This window comes from Aspergillus chevalieri, chromosome 6 (genome assembly GCF_016861735.1).
Source record: "Aspergillus chevalieri M1 DNA, chromosome 6, nearly complete sequence".
Lineage (NCBI taxonomy): Eukaryota > Fungi > Ascomycota > Eurotiomycetes > Eurotiales > Aspergillaceae > Aspergillus > Aspergillus chevalieri.
Genome location: NC_057367.1, coordinates 2630971 through 2655732, shown reverse-complemented (window position 1 = coordinate 2655732; position 24762 = coordinate 2630971). Strand labels below are relative to the sequence as shown.

The 24762-nt window shown below is 48.9% G+C and overlaps 6 protein-coding genes across 6 annotated transcripts; 2 read left to right on the top strand and 4 right to left on the bottom strand.

Annotated features, from left to right (window-relative positions):
* Positions 1–4093: 4093 nt before the first annotated feature.
* ACHE_60928A (CVNH domain-containing protein) lies at positions 4094–4493 on the top strand (the record flags this gene model as incomplete). Its single annotated transcript, XM_043282156.1, has 2 exons — positions 4094–4247; positions 4306–4493. 2 exons carry the CDS (start codon positions 4094–4096, stop codon positions 4491–4493), a joined length of 342 nt encoding a protein of 113 aa, XP_043139564.1.
* A 119-nt stretch (positions 4494–4612) lies between these two features.
* ACHE_60927S (glycoside hydrolase family 2 protein) lies at positions 4613–6702 on the bottom strand (the record flags this gene model as incomplete). Its single annotated transcript, XM_043282155.1, has 3 exons — positions 4613–4796; positions 4847–5242; positions 5291–6702. 3 exons carry the CDS (start codon positions 6700–6702, stop codon positions 4613–4615), a joined length of 1992 nt encoding a protein of 663 aa, XP_043139563.1.
* A 1389-nt stretch (positions 6703–8091) lies between these two features.
* Positions 8092–9866, bottom strand: aspB (septin AspB; the record flags this gene model as incomplete). The annotated part of the gene is made up of 4 exons (XM_043282154.1): positions 8092–8727; positions 8776–9242; positions 9290–9565; positions 9863–9866. The coding sequence occupies 4 exons, from the start codon at positions 9864–9866 to the stop codon at positions 8092–8094; spliced, it is 1383 nt and encodes a 460-aa protein (XP_043139562.1).
* Positions 9867–11887: 2021 nt separating this feature from the next.
* POB3 (FACT complex subunit POB3) lies at positions 11888–13928 on the bottom strand (the record flags this gene model as incomplete). Its single annotated transcript, XM_043282153.1, has 7 exons — positions 11888–12175; positions 12223–12295; positions 12348–12713; positions 12763–13002; positions 13052–13584; positions 13649–13871; positions 13927–13928. Coding segments are annotated over 7 exons (1725 nt in total).
* Positions 13929–17399: 3471 nt separating this feature from the next.
* On the top strand, positions 17400–21105 carry ACHE_60924A (putative cellular morphogenesis protein (Rax2); the record flags this gene model as incomplete). Its single annotated transcript, XM_043282151.1, has 2 exons — positions 17400–20817; positions 20873–21105. 2 exons carry the CDS (start codon positions 17400–17402, stop codon positions 21103–21105), a joined length of 3651 nt encoding a protein of 1216 aa, XP_043139560.1.
* Positions 21106–24083: 2978 nt separating this feature from the next.
* Positions 24084–24434, bottom strand: ACHE_60923S (uncharacterized protein; the record flags this gene model as incomplete). Its single annotated transcript, XM_043282150.1, has 1 exon — positions 24084–24434. One exon carries the CDS (start codon positions 24432–24434, stop codon positions 24084–24086), a length of 351 nt encoding a protein of 116 aa, XP_043139559.1.
* Between the last annotated feature and the right edge of the window lie 328 nt (positions 24435–24762).

Genomic DNA, 24762 nt, shown 5'->3' with positions numbered 1-24762 from the left:
TGAATTGCCGCCTGATTGTCTGTAAAGATGATTGCTGTATAGGCCCGATGGGAACGTTGTGATGTCAGTCTGAACATGTTGCCTATTTGGGTGAGAGCCATCTCTATGCCTCGCAATTCCGCTGCATATACAGTATGAGTAGCTGGGAAGCCAATGTGAACTGCCTGGCGCCCTAGAGGTGAAACCACTGCTGCCCCAACTCCCTGTTCTGTCAAGCTGCCATCTGTGTATGCAATGATGTCAGCGCCGCTATGTACAGTGGCTTGGTGAGCTGTTAAGGCATCTTCCCGAGTTTCTGCTATGTGGGATTCCAGACCTGACCACCATGGAGGGGTCACATGTGGGTGTATAACCTCCAGTCTGTTCTGAGGGATTGCAATTCGCCGTCCCCACCGTTCTAGCGGTGATGTCAGAGGGTCGTGTTCTGGGGTGGTGGCCCATTGCATGTGTCGCCGTCGTTCCCATGCATTCTTTGGTGCTGGTCGTTGGCCAGAGTGGCGTATCTCAATGAGGGTGGCCATAAGGGGAGAGGTGGCTATCCGGAGATATGATTCTTTAGCCGCGCGTTCCAGTGCAATCATTGGAGGATGTATGTTGAGACATATCTCTAAAGCAGCTCGAGAGGTTGTTCTGAATGCACCAGCAATCCTATAGAGGGCCTTGTGCTGGATAGATTCCAAGGCTTTCCTAGCAGCATTTTCTGCCGCCTTGAAGCCCCATCCAGCCCGTATGAACCATGTGGAACTGGCAAATGTGATCTGTGGCCACAACACTGCCGTGTACATTTGGCGGAGATGGGATAGGGTAATTCCCCAGGTTGAGCCTGCTATGGAGCGGAGCGCTGCTATCATTTCAGTTGCTTTAACTTGGGCGTGTTCAATTTGCTTCATGCCAGTGAGATGCTGGTCTAACTGGACACCAAGGTAGCGAAGGGTAGGCACTGGCTTAACCTCTACCCCTTGCACTTTGACTGAAGCATTGGTTGAGCTCAAGGGTCTAGGAACACCTCAGACCTTCCGCCATAGATGTATCAGGCCATATTTTGCTGGGGCGAACTTGGAGGCATGTTGAGTTTCCCATTGTTCTGCTATCTTGTGTATTTGCTCAAGACGTCGGCAGTTAGCTGCAGCAGCTCGGCTCCAGACAAGTATGCATATATCATCAATGTAGCCAGTCACCATAGCTTTTCCAGGGTAAGCCTCATGTATTCGGTCGATTAGGTCTGCATTGTAGAACAGGTAAAGAATTGGAGAGAGAGGTGAGCCTTGGGGTATGCCTGTGTTTGTGGTAAACTGGCCTGTTGCACCCTCCATCAGTACAATATCTGTGATGCGGTGGTGTAGGAAGCTTGCTATCCAGTTGACAGCATTGATTGGGACCCTTCGTTTCCGGAGGTTATGGATCAAGCGTTCATGTGCAGCATTGTCAAATGCACCACTAACATCCAAGGTGAGCAGTGTGGCTACCAATGCACCAGTACGCCATGATGCATGGACTCGTTCCAGCAGGAGGTGAATAGCATGTTCACATGATCTCCCTCTGCGGCCACCAACATGGGTCTGTGGTAGGAGACTGTATGCTTCAATCATATAGCTTATGCGGGTTGCAATAACTGCCTCTACATGCTTGATGATAGCCTCATTTTTCGTTACTCCCGGAATCTCTCCCGATCCCGAAAGTCTTATTATCATACGAAACTGTAATGTCCTCCCAGTTTGCAAAGAACGTTCTAGAGAAAGCTGTATTGCTCTTACTGGTAGCATACGATGATACAACTAGGCTGCGGCACATCCGCTCCGGCGGGGGCAACTTTGACATCCGCACTAGCATAACTCACGCGAATCTACCCTATTCTAGTCTATCAGCCTAATATTTATTATTTAATCAAGTTTATTGTCTATTTAGAGCCCTAAAGCTATGCCAGACCATATTCCATGAACTCGAGGCTCGTAACTGTTTTTGGCTTCTTGCTCCTATGAGTTCCCGATGTGGCACCCCCTTCTATAATCTTTCTGGTCCTTTTCCTCGCCCCAAACCGCCTGTATGCGCAGGGCTTTCGAGCACAGTGATCTCCTTGTATTTCGGAGCAAGATGGGTGTGGCCTAGGCTGATCCTCAGCTTAGGCTACGCTCCCTGCTACCCTTCTCCTGTTCTAATTGCCTCCTCCAAAGCTTCCAGTCCCCATTATTCTTCTCTCCGAGCCCTTTCCGCCGTTAGCGCTCCGGGCACGCATCACTTTGCTCCGGGTACGCTCCGGCCTGCTCAGGGAGTCAAAAGCGGCCTGAAGTCGGACTAAAAACGGAAAGGGCAAGTCTTGAGATTTCCGCAAAAATGTGTTACAATAGCTGCCATCCAGAACATCCTCAAAATCATCTTAGCTTTTCCATGGCTGATATCTCCGATCTCCGATCTCTTTGCCGCGCTTTCTTCTGTGCGAGGCTTGATTTGCTGTTGTAAGCGCAGGTATTCATCCTGCAAATGCAGGTTTCCTTTCAAGTGTAAGCGCCCTTCTCGCAAGCGCACATTTCCTCTCGTGAGCATGGATTCTCTCCCTGGAAGCGTAGACTTTCTGCTTGTAGGTGTTTTTTTTTTTTTTTTTTTTTTTTTTTCATTTTTCAAAACCTGGTTTTCATATTCGATCGATTCCCATCTTTCTGGCAATGACTGTAACAAGGAATTATCTTGAATTTTTCTACCAAGGTTTGTAGTGTCTCCACATCTTCGTTGCCTTCAGCTGTGTGGCTTGCTTGATCGTTCTGGAGTGTTATGTTGATATCTGACTTAGGATCAGAATTGATTTGAAAAATGAGAAGTTATGATCGAAAGAGTCTATGCAGACATCATATTGTCGTGCGCTTCCCGCGCTCATTTCTAAAGCCATCTAGACGTACAAGAAAAGATGGGTATAAAGCAAAGAGACTGAATAATACCCCTGAAGCAAAATCCAAACGATATAAGCCAAACGCCCTCAACTGAGTATAGTACTATAAGCCATTCTGACTCAAAAACCTAGCAAGAGTTGAAATACAACCCAGAATATGTAGAGCGTGGTCAATTCGATTTCAGAAACTGGGTCAGGTCTCTTCATGTAGCTTTTTCCTCGCTTCTTCCAAGTACTGGCTCGACAGTCTCTGCATAATCATAATCGATCTTCTCTCCAAGCTCACGTTGGAACTGAAGCACCTCATCCCGAATTGAGAGCCGCCTGTCCTGGATTGATTGTAATTCATCCTCTAATGCTTGCAACTCGAATTTGAGGCTGTTTATTGTTTCTCTCAGCTCCTCGAGTTTACCAGACATTGTATGCTCTGAGACGCTAGCCTCTGAAACTTCTGATACTTCGCGTCTCATTTTGTCTGGCTTGAGTATTCTCAGTACCTTCAAGGTTGACTGTTGGTATAAAACAACGGTTGGCGATAGAAGATGGGAAAAGCGGGGAAGATATGTAGCGTCATGTATCATCGTACATTTCAGTGAACTTGTTTATATGAGGTCATACAGCCCGATAGCTCTCTACAGTCTACAACTGTCTACGGGGATGAATATACAATAACAAGAAGGATATAGGACGGACCAAAGTATAAGATAAGCCAGCTCCCTAATAAACCAATAATTCCCAAATGCGACAGCATAAGCCACAAGAATCAGATCCCGCATCCAAACACGATCAAACCTCAGCTCCTCCATACGAGGATCGGCGCGCTTCTGCAAGCGCTGGTTCTCCTTCTGCAGCCTGGCACTGGATTTGGCGGGTTGTTAGGAAAATGGTTGGGTTTGAGGTTATCTCGAGACTGGGGGACTGGTTTGCTGAGGAAACCGTTGGTGAGTCGGTTTTCAATTCGTATATGCTGATCTGATAGTATAGCTCACTCTCCGCGAATCATAATCCTTCAGCTAGCCCAGTTGATATCCTCTTGTTATGATAGCCAGGAACAAAAACGAAGCAGCTCCCTGGACGGAGAATGAAGCCGAGTCGTCCAGTGAATATTGCAATTCCTGCGTCATAATTATGCATCGCTTGTCTTCGAGTACATATACAAGCAGGTACACTTAGAAAAGCCTAGTTTCAATAATCAAATCAGAAAGTTCAATCATGTCCTTCCAGAACAGCGCCTGTAACATTTACCTAGACTCCGACCCCGGTGACACCGACAGAAAGACCTCCCTACAAGCAACCTGCAATAATGACCAAGGGACCGGCATGACCAGCCAAATTAAGCTTGACGAGGCTCTTGGAAACCAGGATGGTACGTCAATTCAAGCTACAATATAGTTATGGACATGTGATAATAGTTGTTGCGATAGGTCGATTTAGCTGGAACGGACAGAATTTCAGTAATACCGCTCGCAATGTCAGATTGGGCATGGAAGGACAACGAGAACCGGTGCTTCATGCGGAGCTTCAGGATAATTCTGGGGAGTATAGGGAGAGTGAGGCTCGGCTGGGTGAGCATGTTGGGAATATTGATGGGCAGCTGCGGTGGAATAGTTGATATGTTAGCTCTGCTATTCACGTTTACTAAATAGGACTTTTACTTTAAGGACGGGATATTGAAAGACATCGTTCCTGTAAAGGTCTGTGCATCTAGCATCTAATCATAACCCGAAAATTCTACATATGGAACCTCTTCTCAAGGCCGTGCACAACCTTCGACCCCAAGTGTGTTCTCTGAACCGCCACATTTTTGTAATAGTATTCTCGTGCAGCATCCATAATAGCCCTAACCCTCTCTGAAGGGATCTTTTCCTTCCGATGAATCGAGTACAGTCCATTAACTTCTTGCTCGATATCGCAGCTGCAGAGTCTTAGCATGCACCTACAGCGGACAGAAGGGGAGGGCCATACATCTGAGTATACACAAGGCCATGCGAATTACCTCCCTTCACAATCGCCATTACCAGTTTTTCAAAACGATATAAGAAATCTTCTGGATCAGACGCGGTAGTATAACCCCAGTCCCGTTCAGTAGCAGCGGGAGAATCCTTTGAAGGGGCGATGTTTACGCCACCAAACTCGGAGCAGATCACCGGGGCACCTGGTTGATGCTTGGAGCCTGGATCGGAGCCTGAAGGCGGGACGAACATGTCGTGTCCGCCCTTTTGGCCTAGGATTCCGGTGCCCATATTGGAGCATGTTACGGAAAGGTCGGTGAAGTCGCTGTAATCGTGATAGGTGGTAAGGTCTGTCAGGACGTGTTCCCAGCCGCAGTTGTCGTTGATTGGGCGGGTTGGGTCGAGGGTTCTATCAATATGTTAGCATGGTTAAGGAGGACCTTGGAGATGGACATACTTCGTCTGGTAATACACAGAGCGAAGATGGTTGCGCTGCTCGATATTGTCCTTCAGCGAAGTATAGCCCCAACTTTCATTCGCAGGAGTCCAAGTGATAATGGAAGGATGATTGATGTCTCTCTTGACAGACGCTATCCACTCGCTGTTGACTCGCTCGACAAAGTCGTTGCCAAATGCATAGGCATTGGCCATCTCGCCCCAGACGAGGAAGCCCAATCGATCAGCCCAATAGTAAAAGACAGGATCCTCAACCTTTTGGTGTTTGCGACAACCACTGAACCCCATTTTCTTCGTCAACTCAATGTCGATCTTCAAGGCTTCTGGGGAAGGAGGTGTGAGACCAGTCTCGTCCCAGTAGCCTTGGTCCAGGACCATAGTTTGGAAGAAAGGCTTGTCGTTGATTCGAAAAGTTCCGTCGCCGTTTTGCCATGAAAGGTGACGCATTCCGGTTGTCGTTTGAACTTCGTCCACCACTTTCCCGGAGGAGTCATAGAGGCGCAGCACCAAGTCATATAGAATCGGATGACCAGGATGCCAAAGTGCCACACCATTGTGCCAGCATTCGTCCGCGTTAAACGGTATCTTGTGCTTCAATTCTGCTGCGTTTGGCACTTTCATGCTCAGATCGATATTGGCAAACTCTCGATCCTTTGGGAGATCACTTTTGGCCTTATTGACGGATTGTCCAGCAAGATGAGACTCGATCTCAACGCTGCATTGGAAGCCAACTGGTCGACCAGTGACGGCAACACAAGCATGGAGTAGGCCCCGTTTGATATCATCCGAACGGAGTACTGTGCCACCACTGCCACAAGAGAGTCGCACTGGAGGGACACTCTCCAACCAAACCGTCTGCCAAATTCCACTCGTGGGTGTGTAGAAGATACTCTCCGGAACGGGACCCCAGTACTGTTTCCCACGGGGCTGGGCAAGATCAGTTGCAGAGTCACGGACTCGCAATGTCAAACGGGCCTCAATTGTTTTCTTCGTAGCGTCGGGACGAGAGAAGGCATCCGAAATATCGAGGTCAAAGGGTACATGGCCGCCCTGATGACATCCCACGAAATGACCGTCTACCCAAACAGAGCACTCATAATCGACAGCACCAAAACGAATCACCAGGCGGTTTCCGCGGTTTATCTCATCGATGGTGCGGATATCGCTCACGGTGCGCTCATACCAGATTACCTCGTGGACTTCATGGACACCAATTCCGGAGGCCGGGGTTTGAAAAGCATAGGGCACTCTGATATCTCGCCGCTTGTTTGCTCCTGCTTCGGAGGGTATCCCCTTTAGGTGCCATGATTGGGAAAGGCCGCTGTCTGCGTCGTCGAAGAGGATGTCCCATATCCCGTCGAGGGAAATCCAATGGAGGTTTTTACGCTGAAAATCAGGTCGCGGATAAGCCATTTCGCAGAGTGAACTTCTTTGTACTAACGAGGTGGTCAGAGTTGAAGCTGTAAGAGAATTGTGAGGGGAGGAGTTAGCTCCCCGCAGTATGACGTAGTTACCCTTGTAGATCCGAATTAGGAAATCCGCGATTCAGCAACATTCTGTCGTTTGCTTCTATTGGGGATATATTCAATAACTAGTTGAACATAAAAAAAAGAAAAAAAAAAACCTTCAAAACAATATAACTAATATGAGGAACAATACTACGCTCGTTATATGCGTGAAAAATATATTGTCGGTGATAGAAATTGACTGGTTGAGTAGACTACATGGCACACCTGTAGTTTCCGGAAGAGACCTGCATTCCACCGTCTACCACGATATCCTGCCCGGTGACATACGAGGAGGCATCACTCAGAAGGTACAATGCCGCCATCTGAAGGTCCTCCGGCTTTCCAACCCTCCCAAGTGGTGGCGCCTCATGGAATATACGGAAAAGCTCAGTTGATGGAGACCGATAGCTCTTAACGGTTTCTTCCTGTAAGCTACTTGTACCTTGAGAAAACCCTCACTTATACGGATTACCGTTATCGAGATAATATATTCATTTTCCTTCGCAGCCACGGCTATCCGCTCATGAACTGCCAGTTTCGACACAGAGACACCACTTACGTAGTAATTGGTTCCATTGAGACTGATAGCCCTGTCTTGATCAATGACCCAAACAGATGGGAGAAGGGAAAGTAGGCCAATACCCATGTAACCAAACCCAATCATTTTGTCCATATGAGCTCTGAGAGCATCTTCCGAAGACCTTCACGTTGGACCTCAACCTTGGCTACAATAACCAAGGAAATCTACTCTTAGCAAGAGATATACAGTAAACTGTCATTTGCAACTAATAACACGACTGCATGAAAGAAAGCAAAGGATTGTCGGTAGCAGTTGGAACAGAACAAAGAACAAGAGGGAATAGACAGAACAAAGGTATAGCGTAGACAAAAGTACATAACAAGAAGTAAAAGGTGGACATGAGGCCAGTAAATCTTGAACCTGAACAGACTGCAAGACTATCGAGTACAGATTCGCAGCCCCGTGTTCCAGCTCATTTTCCTATGTTCAGGTCCGGTTATTAGGTTTAATAGATAAAAGAAACGAAGAAATCAAGAATGCAGCACATTTCTTTTCTTCGGTCCACCCAATTAAAGAATAGATTCATTACCTGAAGCAAAAAAGGTGAGAGAAAATAAAAGACTTCGAGGGAGCGTGTGAGATACAAAAACACAAAAATGGAAAAGGAGAATCAAAAAGAGTGTGTGGTCGAGAATATTCGAGAGAAAAATAAAAAGGAGCGCGCTTGGTCGGTCGGTGCAAAAGAGGTCGTCCACGTTGGTAGTGAGCTATCGATTAACGGAGTGAGAACCCCTTTCTCTTTCCCTTCTCCTCGATCGGCCGTCCGCTTTCCAGACGACCCTTCTTTTCGTCTAGTTCGACGCGTTGACGATCCAATTGATCCTTCATCTCGCGATGTCGGGCGTACAGTTCGTCTTCGCTCTGTTTCAGCTTACTTTCCTTTTCTGCCACCTTCTGCTGGAAGACCATCTTCATTTCGGCTTCCATCTTGGCAAGCTTCTGCTCGTGGAGAGCCCGCTCCTCCTCCTGCTTGACGGCAGGGTTGACCTCTTTGAAGACGCTTGGGTCCTGGGCAACACCCATCTGGGTCAACTTCTCAGAGCGGTAGTTCTCATAGAGGCTGTTGTTAGTGTGCTCCTTGAGCTCTTCCATGTGGGTACGGATCAACATCTGGCGCAGCTTGACAAAGTCGCAATGCTCCTCGTTGTCGACCTCAATGGTACCCCAGGGGTAGCTACGGCCACGGACCTGACGACCGTCGGCGGTTGTGACTTCCGAGTTGGCACCAACAACGGCAAAGGGGACCTTAGACATGATCTCCTGGTTCTCAGCGATGGTCTCTTCGTCGTCGAGCTCGTAGCGGGGGCCCTCGAAGATCTGGATCGAGTGGTGCTGGATATCGGCGAGGATCTGCTGGGGTTAGCCGAGAAAAATAAGTATAGGAAGAAAGGAACGTACTCTCTGCTTGAACAAAGCAATCTCCTCGTCCGTAAGAGTATCGGCCTTGGCAATGACGGGAATCAGGTTGACCTTGGTGTGCAACCGGCGCATGACCTCAATGTCCAGAGGCTTCAGGGAGTGGCCCGTAGGCTGGATGAAGTAGACGCAAGAGTGGATACGGTTGTCAATGATGTTGGTGCGGTTGACCTTGTTCTCGGCCTCGAGGTAGGCGTCGTATCTCTGCTCAATGTTCTCGACAATCGGGCGCCACGAGTCATCGTTGTTCACAAAGTCACCAAATCCAGGGGTGTCGACGACGGTGAGACGAAGACGGACACCGTTCTCCTCGATATCGGCGCTGATGGACTGGATGGCCACAGTCTTGGGGATGATGTCGTGGCTAGGGGCAGCGCGCTCCTTCGGGGGGTAGAGAGAGGTGTTGAACAATGTGTTGACGAGAGTCGACTTTCCGAGACCAGATTCACCTGAGACCGTTAGCACCGCAGTCACACCTCGGGATGAAGCTACATACCGACAACCATCACGTTAAAGTTGAATCCTTTACGGACACTCTTACGGTGCCATTGGTTGGGCAAGTTGGCGAAACCAACGTAGCCGGTCAGCTTGCGGCGAACGACGTTCTTCATATCGGTGGCAGCCTGGGCGACGGCCTTGGGGTCCTTTGAGCTGACGGTTTGAGCGTTGCCAGAGCCCATGGGGTTACTGCGCTCAACAAAGGGAGATTCGGCCCTGCTGTCGGGAGACAAGCGTCCGGTGGGAGTACCGTTTGCTGGGGGGGTAGGCGAGGCTAAAGAAGTAATAGCAACGGTATCAGCATCATCTTCGTCATCTTGATCCTTGGTCTCGGGCGAAGAAAGGCTCGTGAAAAGGGATGATTCTCTCTGGTCTGGCAGGCCCAGATCCAGACTCAAGTCTGACTGCGAGCGAGAATCTAGATCCAGCGAGAGAGCCATGTCGCAATGCGAGATTCGAGGATTTCAAGAGTATTGTATTTTCCTCCAAGAAGAGACGATCGCACACAGAGACGAATGGAGAGTAGACGGAGCAGAGAAAGAGAGGAATGCACGCAGGGCAGGGAGCTTACCCATTACGGTAGTCGAGGATGCGTAGGGGTTTCTGGAAGCGAGCGTAAGAGGAAGGAGGCCGGGAAGGACGAAACGGAAGGTCCCTAGTCGCACTTTCTGTTAGCAACACCTTCCAACCACGATTCTTCTTCGGATGTCTCTGGAAATGACGGATGGATGACGACCAATGGAGAGGGGGACATGGAGGGGGATTCCCAAGCGCCCAACGGTATCACCAACACCACACACAAACAAACAACGGGGAGCGATCGTACCGTGATGTTATTCAACGGACACCTAGTAACGTTGGATTACGAACGAATGAGGGCGAGCACAAAAGCAGGAGGTGAGCGAGGGATCTCAAGCACAGCTTGGGGGGTGGGCGAGAGCGTGTCTGTAGGGCGGTGGAGATCCGGAGAGAATTAAAAAAGGACGCCAAAAGGGCAATAAATAGAAATAAATAAATTGGGGAGAAAAGAATAAAAAGGGTACTGAAAGAGAGAAAAGAAGAATTAACAAAAAACGGAGGGCAGCACCTTTTCTTTTTGGCGAAAGGGAAAGAAGAGGAAGAGAGGGAGTTGGAGAGAGTGAGAAGAGAGAGAAAAGGATGAGAGAAAGGGGCTCATCGGCCAAATCTTGGTTAGTTTGAATCCCCGGCGGGCCTCGCCCGTAGCAATCAATTGATTGTACTATGCAGTCAAGTACGGTGCAGTCAATATCTGCCCAATGCATTTCCTCTCATTCTGGTCAGCCTCCCATATTCTGGTCAATATGGAGGAGCATTCCATTCTGCATCTACAAAATACTATGGATATGGCGTTAATTCTCCGACGACCTGTCCGTACTCCATACAATACTGATACTGTCGGGTACTCTGTACAGTACGGAGTACAGAAGTAGACAAAAGATTCTGCAATACTACTACTACTACTATACGCACTCAATAGTATCCCAACTTATCCATCTCTTTACAGAGTACCTGTTACTTTACTCTACCCTATACTACAGAGTACTGTACAGTACTCCCACCAACACATGGGCCTCCCGCAAAGACCACCCGTTCAGCGTCTATTGTACATTACCATTCTCATCCTCCTCCTCTTGTACTTGTAGGAGTCCTCTGTACATAATACCTGACACTCAGGGGAACTCCTATCCAATGGTCCCTCTTCGGCCCAGCCAGGGGTCACAACTGGTCCTGGCCAATCACCGCTCCGAGGCGGGTCGGGACGGGTGCTTAGTAATATTCACGGTCGATCCCCATTTTTATCATTGAAGCACTGTCATACAGAGTAGGTATTGGGTTATTGACTGATATGTCTATTGTTATGAAGTACTTGACAGATACTGGGCACATGCGTGGAGGTAGGGAATCTCGAATACAACCAGTCAGATAACTAGCCACGGGGTACAACGGAGAGACGGAGTACACATGCTCGTACAGAGAAGCAATAGTACTCTGTAGTAAATCCTGTACTCGTACCCTGTGCGAAGTAATAGAAGCATCACCAGCCTCGAGGAGACCAACCTCCTCTTCCCGAAACAGCATACACCCTTCCCTTCCCTTCCCTTCCTTTCCTACAGTACAGAGTACAGTACCTATGTATGCACGCATCTGCACCTGCATGCAGTGGAACCTCATTTCACTCAATAGTCGCGCTGACTGCATGCCAGTAACACAAAGTTTATCCGGTGGCTGCAGAACTATCGCCTTATCTACTTGTGGAGAGTGGGATATTGGAGGATTGGAGGTGGATAGGTCGATCGTAGTTGTCATATTAATAGGGTCTAGTTTTTGTCCTTGAATTGAAGGTTGAGTATGGTGTACTGTGTACTCTGTACTTTGGTGAATATGGAAGGTTGGTTTTGGTGGAGTAGGAGTACTCCGTATGCAGTGTACCCTGCTGTGGTCGGGTTTACAATCCAGGTTACGGATGGCAAGTGGACGGAACCAAGAATAAATATTACAATACATACAGATACAGCGACCAAAAGAACAACTCACGTCAATGCACGATTGAATTCATATGCACTTGGATAACCTACTATTTCCCAGTCTTGCTCTTCTTCTTGGGCCGCGCCTCTTCAGCATCCTCCATCTCCTCATCATCATCTCCACCGTCAGAAGCATCGTCCATCTCTGCATCGTCGTCGCTGCCACTGCTGTCGTGGGCCGAGTCGAATTCTTCGGCGACGTCCGAGTCTGATTCGGTCTGGAAGTCTTCATCGGGGGACTCCGAGTCCTCGTCGGCTGAGCCGCGGTCAGGACGGCCGCCTTCGTCGCTGGAGCCCATCTCTTCGTTATCCAGGGCTGCTGCGATGAGGGATTTGTGCTAATATTGTTAGCTTGTGGTTTGGTATATGAGAGAGAGAAACGTACATCATCTGTCATCTCGTTCTTGAAGCGGATATTCTTGGCCTTGAAGAACTCTTCGAGAGGTTGTTGCTCCTCACTGTAGAAGTCAGTGGACGGTTCATCTGATGCCTCGAGATAGGACGACATACCGGTTGATGTTGCTGAATTGGTGCTCTCCCAAGCCATTCTTCAGGCTAACAGTGATATCGAACGTCCTGCTAGCAGACACGGCACCGCCAACACGCGACATGGTAATAATGGCCACGTTCTCAAGCTGGATGTAGGTTGAAGGCTTGGGAACGAAAATCAAACTCTTATCCAAGAAGTAAAGGAGACCCTCGTTGGCCTTGATTGAGCACTTGACGCCGCTGTGGCCATGGTGACTGACAAAGTCCTTCGAAGGCATAATGACCTTCTTGCCGGACAATCCACGGAAGATCTTGGTCACCACCTGGTGGATGGGCTCTTCGTAGTGAGACTGCAGCTTGTCTTTGTATTGAGTGTCGAGAAGCTCACTGCACACGTTAGAGACCATCAGGAAGATCCAGCAGTAGAAAAACTCACTCAGTCATATTCAGCTCGAGGCTGATTTCTTCATCCAATTTCATTTGCATAACAAGGAAAGGGTAACGGGTCTGACCCTGGCGAAGAGGCGGGTCGAGTCCCAGAACAATAAGTATGTGGGTATCATCATTTTTAGGAAGTAGGAAGAATTTCTTGATTGAGGCGTATTGGATCTTGTAGTCGTACGTCTTTCCACGTAACCGGAATGACGATTCGTACATGTCGATATCGAAACGACCTCTGCAGACTTGTTAATACCCATAGCGACCACAAATCTCGGAAGCCATACCTAGGAGTAAGATGGAGGATATCCAAGAAGGTAGCGAACGTGTCGCCAGCCACATCACCAATCTCAGCCTTGTCCATGAGGGTCTCATAAAATAGGTTGGCTGCGTTCTGCTCCTCGACTTCCTCCTCTTCTTCTTCCTCCTTCTCCTCGCCCTCTTCACCAGTCTCTTCCTTGGTGCCCTTCTCCTTCTTCACTGCCAAACCAGGGATATAAAACCGCATCTCGACCAGCTCATCAGGGCCCGAAGCAGCCTTCTTGCCACGGTTCTTCGTGCTGCCCGGCTGGCCACTAGCTCCATTTGTCTGTCCATCCCCAAGAGCAAACTCGACAGCGACTTCGTTCTTTCCGGCAAGGTTCGTATTCGAGATTTCGGAGTAGGGGATTTCAAAGGCAGGTCGGTTTTGCACGTTGAACGAAAGCTCGGCCTTTGTGAATTCGGCTTTACCCCAGTTCCACCCTCTCAAGGCATGTTCGCGGGACTCAACGTTAATGCCATACCAGATTTTGAACGCTTTGCTCAATCGTTCGAAGTCCTAGCCAAGGTTTCTAGTTAGAAACGTGCCTCGCGTCGTAATTAGAAACGGGGGGCCAACGCACCTCCTGATCAAAACCATCCAATTGAATCACACCCGACGAGCGCGAAAGAATTCTCAGCTCAAACCCTTTGGCCGCGCGACTCCATTGCGCTGCGCCAATGTTGCTGCTATCAAGGGTAAATGTGTCGCCTCCACCGGAAGGTCGCCATCCCAGACCACTCTCTGCAAGTTTGCACTTTCCGGGACTCTTCGAAAGATCGAGATAGACGTTATCGAAGCTCTCCCTGTCAAAACCGTCAGAATCATAAGCAGACACCAGCCGTGACCGGCGCAACTCACATGTTGGAGAATGAACACCGGTGGATGAAGAAGAATTATTCAAATGAAAATTCGGGTCCCGGCAGGGATGAAGTTGCTCAAAGGGACAAGGGACCAGGTGCGAAATAAGTATTGACCGTGAAAAGAGTGCAACGGTGAAGGTATCTGGTGATGAAGCTCTAGAACAACCTTTTTCTGGAGTTCGCGTTGCGTTGCGCGCGGCTGTTGGTCTTTCGCGTTAGTAAGGGGACAGCCGCCACTGATGCCAGATTGAGTATAGCTTTGTGCCTCAGGCATAAACATATCTCTTCCCTGTACATGTTCCTTATATGACAAGCCACAAGATCTCATGCGATTGAAACATGATTTAGTTCTATTCTACTATGCTCGAGTATGGAATCTCTAATCTACCAAGGCAGTGAAACAGTCTGGCTTCCGGACTTCTGTCCTTACCGGCCTTTCCTACTCCATGCGGAGCATCGATCACCCATTTCCAAACCAGAACAAAGTCTAAGGTGACTGGACAAAACGAATCAATGTTCGTTTGTACATAGTACGGACTAGTCAATAAGACCCATCATCGCCCGCTTTGAATCAGTAATTTACACATACCGGCGATGAAACAGCAACCGAAACATTATCCTTACTAGTCTATCAAGCCGATCGAGTCGTGCGAACCGATCCAACAAGTTTTCTCCATATTCAACGATGATTGCTCTGAGATACGAGAGCTATGGGTTTTCTATTCCTCTTGCGCTTATAACAGGCACGAAATATCTCTGTAGAACGTATGCTCACCGGTACGCTAACAAACTTTCTATTTTAGTCGGAAGCGTGATGTTTTGCGGTATCAGATCCACTTTCTGTCATTGGAGCTCCACAGTCTCGAAATAGCATGTAATACAATGTTTTTGTCATATATGTATGAAATTGTACAAACTACGGACTATAGATCGTTCTTCGAGTGCCAGAGATTCAAGATAATCATTCCGCTCGTCCGCTCGGCATAGATATATCTCTGCATACATCACACATCATCACCAGACCACGTCTTCATAGTTATAATGTATTCATGAAAAATGCTGTCAGCACAAAAATTCCCTAAAATATCATACTTGAAAGTGTAGCGCAATCTTCGTCTTAGACTCGCCATTGCGATTAACGACACGATGATCAACAGAACAGTCGCAAAGATCAAAGCAGACCTTAAATCGCACACTGATGGACGATATACTGTCGTCATCTCGAACTCAGCAAGCTCGGAATCCTGTTATGTGAAAGCCCGATGTGGGTAGGCTATCCTCTTCCCCTGGAAAACCCTAGCTGAAGTTAAAAAAAAAAAAAAAGATAGATTCACCTACGACTCCTGCAATGAAACTCTGCGGTTCACGTGGCCAACGTCCATCCATGCCGGCGGCGCGAGCTGGCTGAAAGACTGGACTGTGGCAATGGAGCGTCATAAAATGGTTAAAGAACAGTCTTTGAGTGTTTACCACGGCGTTGAATTGTATAGGTGTCAGGGCCCTTTTGAAGGAAGGTGAGTTACTATGTCGCACTATGTTTGTTCTTTTGACACTGTGTCTGATATTGGTATCAGCAAAAAGAACCCAAAGACTGGATTGTGACCACGGATCCGCGTCTGGCCACCGGTTGTTGTGGACGTGGGATATGGGAAAATTGATGAGGATCTTCTGAGCGATACCGATATCTTACTTGAAGGTTTGAAAGGATGTATTGGGTATGCAATCGGCGTTAAGTTAAAACCCTGACTCCCGGTGAGCAGAAAATCCAGGACGGATATATAGAGCTTCACAAGTACTGCAAAGATACTGGGAGAAGAGTCAAGGTTCGAAGCAGGATGATGAGTTCCTTATCTCAGAATCTCGACCGTTCGTACTGCTAATACATATCCAGCAATTGCACCCGCCACCAGTAAACCATTCATGACAGTGCTTTGAGTTTAGCTGGTATGAGATTCTACGGAACAAGTCTGACCTATGCATCACCGAAGAGGCCCCGCCGCAGATGTACCCCAACGACTTGCGGGCCGAGATGGACGAGGGTGTCGAACATTACCTGAAGTTCGAGAACGGAGAAGTAGATGATAATGAGTCTGTTGACGAAGAGATGCTGGAGGTGAATACTGATGTTGGCTATCGTTGCTTATATCCAATGCGAGAACCGGCAGAAGTGCAACAAATCACGGCTGCAATGTATGCTCGGGTTAAAACTAACGAATCAATGCTTATATCTCTGGTTCGAGAGCCAGCCAAATGGAAGATAGCTTATCTGATTATTGTACAATATTCACTTATGTGGAGACGTGGGAGGATGGCTGTGCCGATATATATCGTACCGTCACTTCTCTTTCAACACATATACAGCTTGCACACAAGAAATATGTAGTACTCGTATGAAGTACCCCGTACTATCCGAGAATAACACAATATCGAAGCCGAGTATACCGCATCACAAACGCTGTACCATGTATGCAAGTACAACGTTGGCTACTATTTTTGCAGAGATGGACCCGCATGTTTCTCCTCCGCTGGATCCAACTCAGAAACTCAATCGCACATGATACATGATCAGGATTTGCTGTATGTATTTGTATGTAGTCTATCGTTGGACAAAACACAATCACAATCCAGAGGGGCAATCGAGTCGAGGATAGTACTACAGTACCATGTACTCCGGAGTAACACATACTCGGTGATTCCAGTCACACCGCTGGCATAAACACCATTAGAAATAATCTGCACCACAAGAATTTATTCCCAGCCTCTGTCAATAAGTCAAGCACACATACAAGTATGCCAGGAGATAATACTGGGTGGTTAGTTTCCATTCCGAGACGCGAGGTTCCAGATGTATGTATTTTATGTAAGGACCGTTCCCCTCCGTAACGGCGTGTGGTAATTTATGACGCTACATTGGAACCGGATAAATGTTATGCCTGTCGGTCTCGTATATGATTGGTTCAGCGGAAGTAACCTTAACCCAATTCAGTATAATGTGGTCATCCCAGCTAATCTTAGCTGTCTGATCCACTGGTACGATACGGTAATGATACTGACTCGGACACGGGAGCTGGAACAAACCAAACTTCCCCTGCCATGTCACTCTCTCTCTTTCTCCATCTCAACCCAGTCTGTCGTTCGTTTTTTGCGATTTGATGTTGTGTTTTTTCTTTCCTCATGCATTATTACTGATTACTATTCTTTCGTGAACTCCCGCCTGGGAACGTGGAGTTGTCCATTCATTCACTCGTTTTATTCCATCATTCCATTCTTTTTATTTTTTTACCTCCCTCTTTTGCAGGCCACTCCTTTTTTTCTTGCGTTATCGTGTTGGGTCGCCACCACCTTGAAAGCCTTACAGTTCTCTCGTTGTTTCTTTGGCCCCTCTCAAGCTTATTCTTGAGACCTCTATTTCATATTTCCCCTACGTTTTCTTCTCTGTCTTGAAGCCCGCGCCGTTCCCGCCCCTGAGTTATGAGGGCTCCCTCAGTCTTAGGGCCTGTGACGGCGGGCTTATCGACTGTCCTCCCACTCCTGTCGACTGTTAAACCCGCGGTCGCAGATGGGTTATCATTCCATTCCGTCTCATACCCCGAACTAGATCTCTCACCATTAGGACGAGTCGCGCTCACCGGAGATTTTGATGCTGTGTCGCTGTATGCCTTTACCGAACAATCCAACTCGACCTCCTCTAACAATGGATCGCAATCGATTTCCACGTCGCTTCCGAACGGGGTTCTCACGACGCTCGCCGATTCCGACGGTTATATTCTTGAAATGTGCCCGTTGACCCAGAAGGATGGGACGTCCGATATCTTCGTTGCCGGTAACTTTACGAGTTTGGGTGGGGTTAAGGCACAGGGTATCGCGAAGTTTGACCCCAACACGACAGAGGTTACTGCTTTGCCGGGTCTGTCGGGGTCGATATCGGCTATGCTGTGCGACCAGGACTCCAACAGTGTCTACGTCGGCGGAGACTTCCGGTTCCAAAACTCATCGAATGCGGCCGCCTATGTCAACGGTGAAGGGTGGAAGACACTGGCGTTTGGTGGCTTCAACGGACCGGTTACTGCGATTCTTCGGAACGACGACGGCAAGATCATATTCGGTGGTGACTTTGACGGCATCGGCAACTCCACCAATTCCAAGAAGAACCAGCAGGTCATCAACCTTAAGGATGCGAAAATCACTTCTGACGCGATCTCGGAGCAAAGTGGCTTCAGCGACCCGAAGAACATTATCTGCCAGACCAGCGGCGACGATGCTTCCGGTAAGACATGGTTATTGTACGACAACTCCCCCGGATACTGGCGCGCAGAGATGGGCTTTGGTTTCAAGCCAAACAAGATCCGCCTGTACAACACCCACTACGAAGGACGCGGAACGAAGAACTTTTTGCTGCGCGCGCTCCCGGACAATGGCATCATGAACCTCACCTACACCAACGACAACGGCGATGATACTTATTGTGACTCCTCGTGCCCCCTATCCAGCAGCACCGACGACAAGTACCGTGAATTCCGTTTCGTGAACAATGTTGGCATGTCTGGTTTCCAGATTGAGGTTCTGGACTGGTACGGAGATGGTGCTGGTCTCAACGGCATCGAAGTCTTCCAGGAAAGCATCATGGCGTACGCTGTCAATGACTACAATGAACCGTCGTGCGGAGATATTGAATTCCCCTCCAAGGCTACAACCACCGGCTCTTGGACCGCTAAGCCATCTGGCGAAAGTCAATCCGGCTATTTGAGTACCCAGGTCTCGGATTCCACCTCTTCTGATGCGTCTGTTGTTTTCGAACCTGATGTGAAGCAGTCCGGCAACTACAGTATTCTACTGTATACACCTGGTTGCAAACAGGATGATGACTGTGATGCGCGTGGTATTGTTAATGTCACGGCTAAGGTGTCGTCGAGTTCCGATGAGGATGAACCTAGCCCGACTACACTTTACCAGACTAACTACTACGAAAAGTACGACACGATCTTCACCGGCCACGTCGATGCCAGTAGCAGCTCGTTCCGCCCTAGCGTCACCCTGACTCCGGCTGACGGCCAAAATGATATCACTGTGGTGGCATCTCGTGTCAGATTCGTCCTGAAAAGTGCATCGAGCGGATTGAGTGGAGAGTTGAACGGCCTGTACGAGTACGACCCATCCACGAATACCACCGAAACCGACTTCTCGAAATCTGGCTTCAACAAAGCGGGACTGGACTTTGACAATGAGGTTACCATCCGGTCCCTTATCAAGCAGGGTGACACCATCTACGCAGGAGGCAACTTTTCCGACTCGGACATTAGCAACATCATGTACTTTGACGATGGCAATGCGACTGCTCTGGCTCAGGGTGGTCTGAACTCCGAAGTGAGATCGATTGCGGCGTTGGGCAACTCGCTCTACGTTGGTGGAAACTTTACCGGCACTGCCAAAGGTAGCAAGAGCTTGAAGCATATCGCGTCTTACTCTCTTGAATCCAATTCCTGGTCCGCTCTGGGAGGTGGTGTTAACGGACCTGTCTACTCGGTCCTCGCTGCGCCATTGAACGTTTCCACTGAAATCAACGAGACCACGATTGCTATTAGCGGAGAATTCGACAAGTTGTTGGCCTTCGGTGACAGCCAGGAAATTAACGTGGCAGGATTCGGTATCTGGATCCCGTCCCGTCAGAACTGGCTGCAGAACCTCAATGTCAGCCAGATCGAGCTTGGAGGTCAATTGTCAGCGTTTACCAAGGTTGACAACGCCACTTTGTATGCAGGTAGTCTCGCGTCGGGCGGCATTGCCGCCGTCGATGCTGTCAACCTCAGATATCAGGATGGATTGCACTTGGATCCGTTGCTGTCCGCGAAGCAGATTGTCAACTCGACTGGTGGTACTTACATTGGTATCTACGACACGAGCTCCAGCCGCAATCTCACCGTTCTCGGAGGCCAGTTCAGCGTCCACTCCAGCGACGGGTCGACCATCAACAACCTTATCCTGCTTGATGGCTCGAAGGAAACAGTCACCACCATTGACACGGGAGTTGACCACAACTCGACTTTCTTGTCTTTGGCCGTCACCGACGACACGCTTTACGCTGGTGGCAACGTCACTGGCTCCGTGGGCAAGGCTAATGTTGAGCTGAATGGCATTCTCGCTTGGGACCTATCGAAGGACGAGTGGGCCAACATGCAGCCTCCTGCGCTGGACGGCGAGGATGTGGTCGTCAACTCTATTGCGCCCCGCCCCAACTCCGACAATGTGTACTTCGGAGGCAACTTTGAGGGTGGTGGTGGACTCCCTTGCCCAAGCGTTTGCGTCTTTGACCCGTCGTTGGGCAGGTTAAGCCGCCCTGGATCAGATCTTTCTGGAACTGTTCTGGAGCTCAAGTGGGCTACTGAGAATAAGCTGATCGCTGCTGGTAACCTCCAGGTTGGGGGTAATAAAACAACCCTTGCAACTTACAATGCCAAGAAGAACAAGTGGACTGCTCTTGGCGGTGCCTCGGCGCCTTCTATTCCTGGCGAGATCACTGCTTTTACTCCCGCCAGCCAGGACGTCTCTATCTTCTGGGTTGCTGGACAAGCTAGCAACGGTTCGTCATTCATCACTCGGTACGATGGCTCGAGCTTCCAGACCGTTGAAGACCTCTTCGGAGATGGAACAACCATCCGTGGTCTTGAAGTGTTGCCTCTCGCTACGGACCACGATGAAGTCGATATTCTCCACAAAGACCAGGTCCTTTTGGTGACCGGTCAACTAGTTGTGCCTGATTTCGGTAACGCCTCTGCTGTGCTGTACAACGGTACAGACATTACACCTTTCATCCTCACCTCCTCATCCGATGGCCAGCCGGGCAGTATGTCGCGGATGTTCTACGAGAACAAGAACCCCTATGCCCGAGAGGGTGCGTCCCCTTCCTCTTTTACATAAAAAATAATGTTTGCTAACCCTTTGTGCAGAGAAACGCCACACCAACGGAATCGTCGTCCTGGTCTCCTTCTGCTGCGCTCTCGGCTGCGTCTTCCTTATCGTTATCGCCGGTGTCATCCTCAACAAGATCCAGCGCCGTCGCCAGGGCTACATGCGTGCCCCTCAAGCCGTTGGCACAGACCGGCAACCCAACATGCAGCGTTTGCCTCCGGAGTACTTGTTTAACACCTTGGGTCAACGAAGCCCTGCGCCGGCCATATAACCGCGCACTCGATTCGTTGATCGAACTCTTTAAAGTAAAAGAAGAAAAAAGAAAAAGACGAATATAGCCGACGCTCTTGTTACATACTGAACTGACCATGGCGTTCCTGGGAGCCGCTGTTGCTGTTTATACCCTTATTTAGTGTTTATTACCTGCCATTTCCCGCCATCTGTTGCTATCTTGTTACCTTGTTATCTGTTTATTATTCCATTCTCCCGGTGTATCTACCCGGACCACCTTTGACTCGTTTTTATTTGCCCTTTTGGATGTTTATGTGCGTGTGTTCTTGTGCATTGGCCAGACCCGCTTAGTCTCGCCTGTCTCGTTGTGAATATGCTGTCCGTGGATGTATGTGCTGAACTGAACCACGGGAAGAGAGAACATTTGTGTACATAGCCTGCGCGAGTCGCGGTAATGACAATATAATGGTGTGTTGTTGATGGATATGGATTCGTTGATCATATTTGTTCTTGTCTACAGGAGTCGTAAAGCATAGTAAGAGTGGAAACATTGGGTTGTTGAACTTGTGACCCATTGGAGCATAATCTTATCAACCAAAGCGTGCAGAGGAGATGTTGGTCTTCTCTGGTTGCTATATACCATATATCATATGCCATATGCCATGCCGATCATGTCGATGCTATAGGATGAACCCCTAACATCTGCTTAAAAAGGTCTTTAAGAACAGCAATGGCTTTGCTCTTTCTTGGTTGTTTGTTCATTCTTGGTCCTCGTCCATTCCAGGTATTTGTTATGTTAACTACAGCAAGCCGAACGCCCCGTATTACAGTCTATCTCGTGCGCAAGGAGAAGGAAGAGAGTCCTGCAGCAGGTGCGCTCCGCGACGCCCACAGTGGTTTGTCTTGTGCGCGTTGCCTTGCGCTGTCGTTTGGCAAGCAATCCCAAGCTAGATGATGGTTAGATGAACCTTCATTATAACCCACGTTTATTGTTCCAAAGGGTTTTGTCAGAAGTGTTATTTTCCGCTCTTTTTTTTTCTGTAGAAGAGGTGACAGACGGGTGTCATCGAAGTGCTTCCACACATTATCTTCTCGGCGTGCGCTGCTTCAGACATTCATTCTTTCCGCAGTGAATGTGTCGCTTAACAAACTTTTCTCGGAAAAAGCCCCTTAAACCATCGACGTAATTTGGTGTGGGATACGAGTGAAATAGTGCAATAATAGCAGAATACTCTGTTTCGAACCGGCAAGGCAAGCTGGGGGTGGGGTAAAGATTTGAGTGATATGATGTAGTATATCGTCGACTGCGGCGACGCGACCTATACATTCAGGCTTTTCCCTCGACTCATAATGATAGCGATTTCATTAGAGCAGAAGAGGCTGCGAACGACCTTGTAACTGCTAAACTTTCAGACTTGCTTGGAATTCGACACATCGGGAACCCGAATCCATGGCCTTGCAGCCTGCCAGATATCGTTTAACAATGCCACGGTGATGAAGCGGCCGGGGTTGAACAGTCAATCATATAACGATGTCACTCTGGCATTCAGGGCAGGCCCGGTTCCCTGATCCTTCGAGACAAGCTGGTTTCATGTTAGTATAATGCTGCTGGTGTTAGCAAAGGTGAATGTCGATTCCAGGCAGCGGATTCGTCATGTTGTTATGATCTGAGTCTCACGAGACGCAAAGCTCCCCTCGAAATTGCTCCGCTCCCTGAGCGATCTGGACACGAAAAATGGCACTCTGGGCCACGCACCAAGGGTCGCCGATGGCTCCCGGAGTGCTACCCAGAGCATCCAAGCATGATGGAGCAAGACTACACGACATGTGACATATAGTCTCCCTTTGTCAGCTTAGCCATTCAGAGTAATCTACCATCCTGGGAGGAGGGCGGCTCACCTGTAACCTGCCCACACCATGCTGAGCAGGTTGAGCAGGTTAAGGTCATGTGAATCGTTACAAGTGGGAGTGTCCCTATCAATTCCCATTCCCTCACTATATTAGTAATACCGGCCAACGGCAATCCTCACAACGCGCTAGGCGAAAATTACCGTTCCAAGCCGTGGATCACGCAATGCTATTGGATGTTTCTGTTTATACGTGATGTTCTTTCTTTTTCCAGTTGGCATATCGGCTATGCTATAACGTTACTACCTGAATAACTATCGGGCACTATGCGAGGGCGGTCAGACACGTAACCCGCCGGGTACTTGAAGCTGGGTCTCTCGGATCGTAGCTCAGAGGGGAATCGGGAGTCGATTATTCCGTACTAACGAGGTCTGTATGGAGAGGACTAGCTGGACGAAGGAGGGCGTGTACACAACTGATTGAGTGCTTAGCCATCTAAAGCGCATGGCCATGGTGTCCCTATTTAAGTACAAGGATTCTTCCGTTTTCGGTGATTCGACCGTTCGGTAATCGGCCCGACTATTGATCCACCGTTACTTTCATCAGTACTAACGGAGAAATAGTCGGTCCGAGTGGCGAGGGCAGGAGGTCCTTATATAGGCCAGCGTGTACGCACATTTAGATAGTTAAGCACTCAATCAGTTGTGTACACGTCCTCCTTCGTCCAGCTAGTCCTCTCCATACAGACCTCGTTAGTACGGAATAATCGACTCCCGATTGCCCTCTGAGCTACGATCCGAGAGACCCAGTTTCATTGGTTATGAGCCCGGGCCTGCCCAAGATATTTGGATATATCGACGCCTAACCAGCGTGTGGCACCCCGGGGGTTCTATAGTCGCCTAACATCTTCTATAGACCGATCGATACGATTCCGACTACGGGCCTCACCCTCGATTAGTTCCCTACACGATTATCGGCCAGTAATCTGCTCAGCGGAGCCTATTGAGTTGTGAGAACGTCATAATGGTAGAGACTAGCGGCAAGGACAAGGAGATGCCTAGGAGACACAAGTTGAATGAGGGAAACGCTGGATGTTGGTTCCATGAGATGGAGGGTCACAGGGGTGATGTCCTCAGCCGCGTGGAAGGCCTTATGCATGTGAGAGAGCCGTCATAGAGAGCTTCTAAGGTCCAGGGAAAGAGTGTCAGGTGCTTTGGATGCAGCAGGCATGGACGCAAAGCAAGAGACTGCCCTGATAGGACTGATCAGGATGATGACACCAATGTGGACGAGGAGAGAAGCTGGGGCTCTGGAGGTCAGCGGAATAGGAATTGGAACCAGGATGGGCAGCGAAGGTCCAGAAAGCGAAACAGGATCGCTGAGGAAGGTATGGAGAATTGGTTGAGGATGGCATGGATGGCGACAATGGAACATGCAGTTGAAGCACTGAGTCAATTGTGGAGTGTGCAATTCGCTGCGCCAGATGCGGAAGGGATGCCAAAGAGACCACTGAGACACCATCACTGTACGCAAGAGATGCCATCGTGTTCAAAAACCAAGCGGGAATTACATGCCTTCGAGAAAACCTGCAAGAAAGGAAGACGTCGATATGGGTGAACCAGCAGACGGGCATAGGCCCGAAGGGGAGAACAAGATTAAGGATTCTCCACAGATGATTGCTGGTAGAGAATTTCGACGTGATGCTGATGAGGCACCTGGAGAATTGAGAAGTCCAGGTACGAGAATGAATCAGCATGATGCCCACAATGAGCCGAGTGAATGAGCGATCGAAGGAGAATGCTCCCAGGAGTATGGATGTCGATATATTGTTGGAACGGCAATTTAAGAG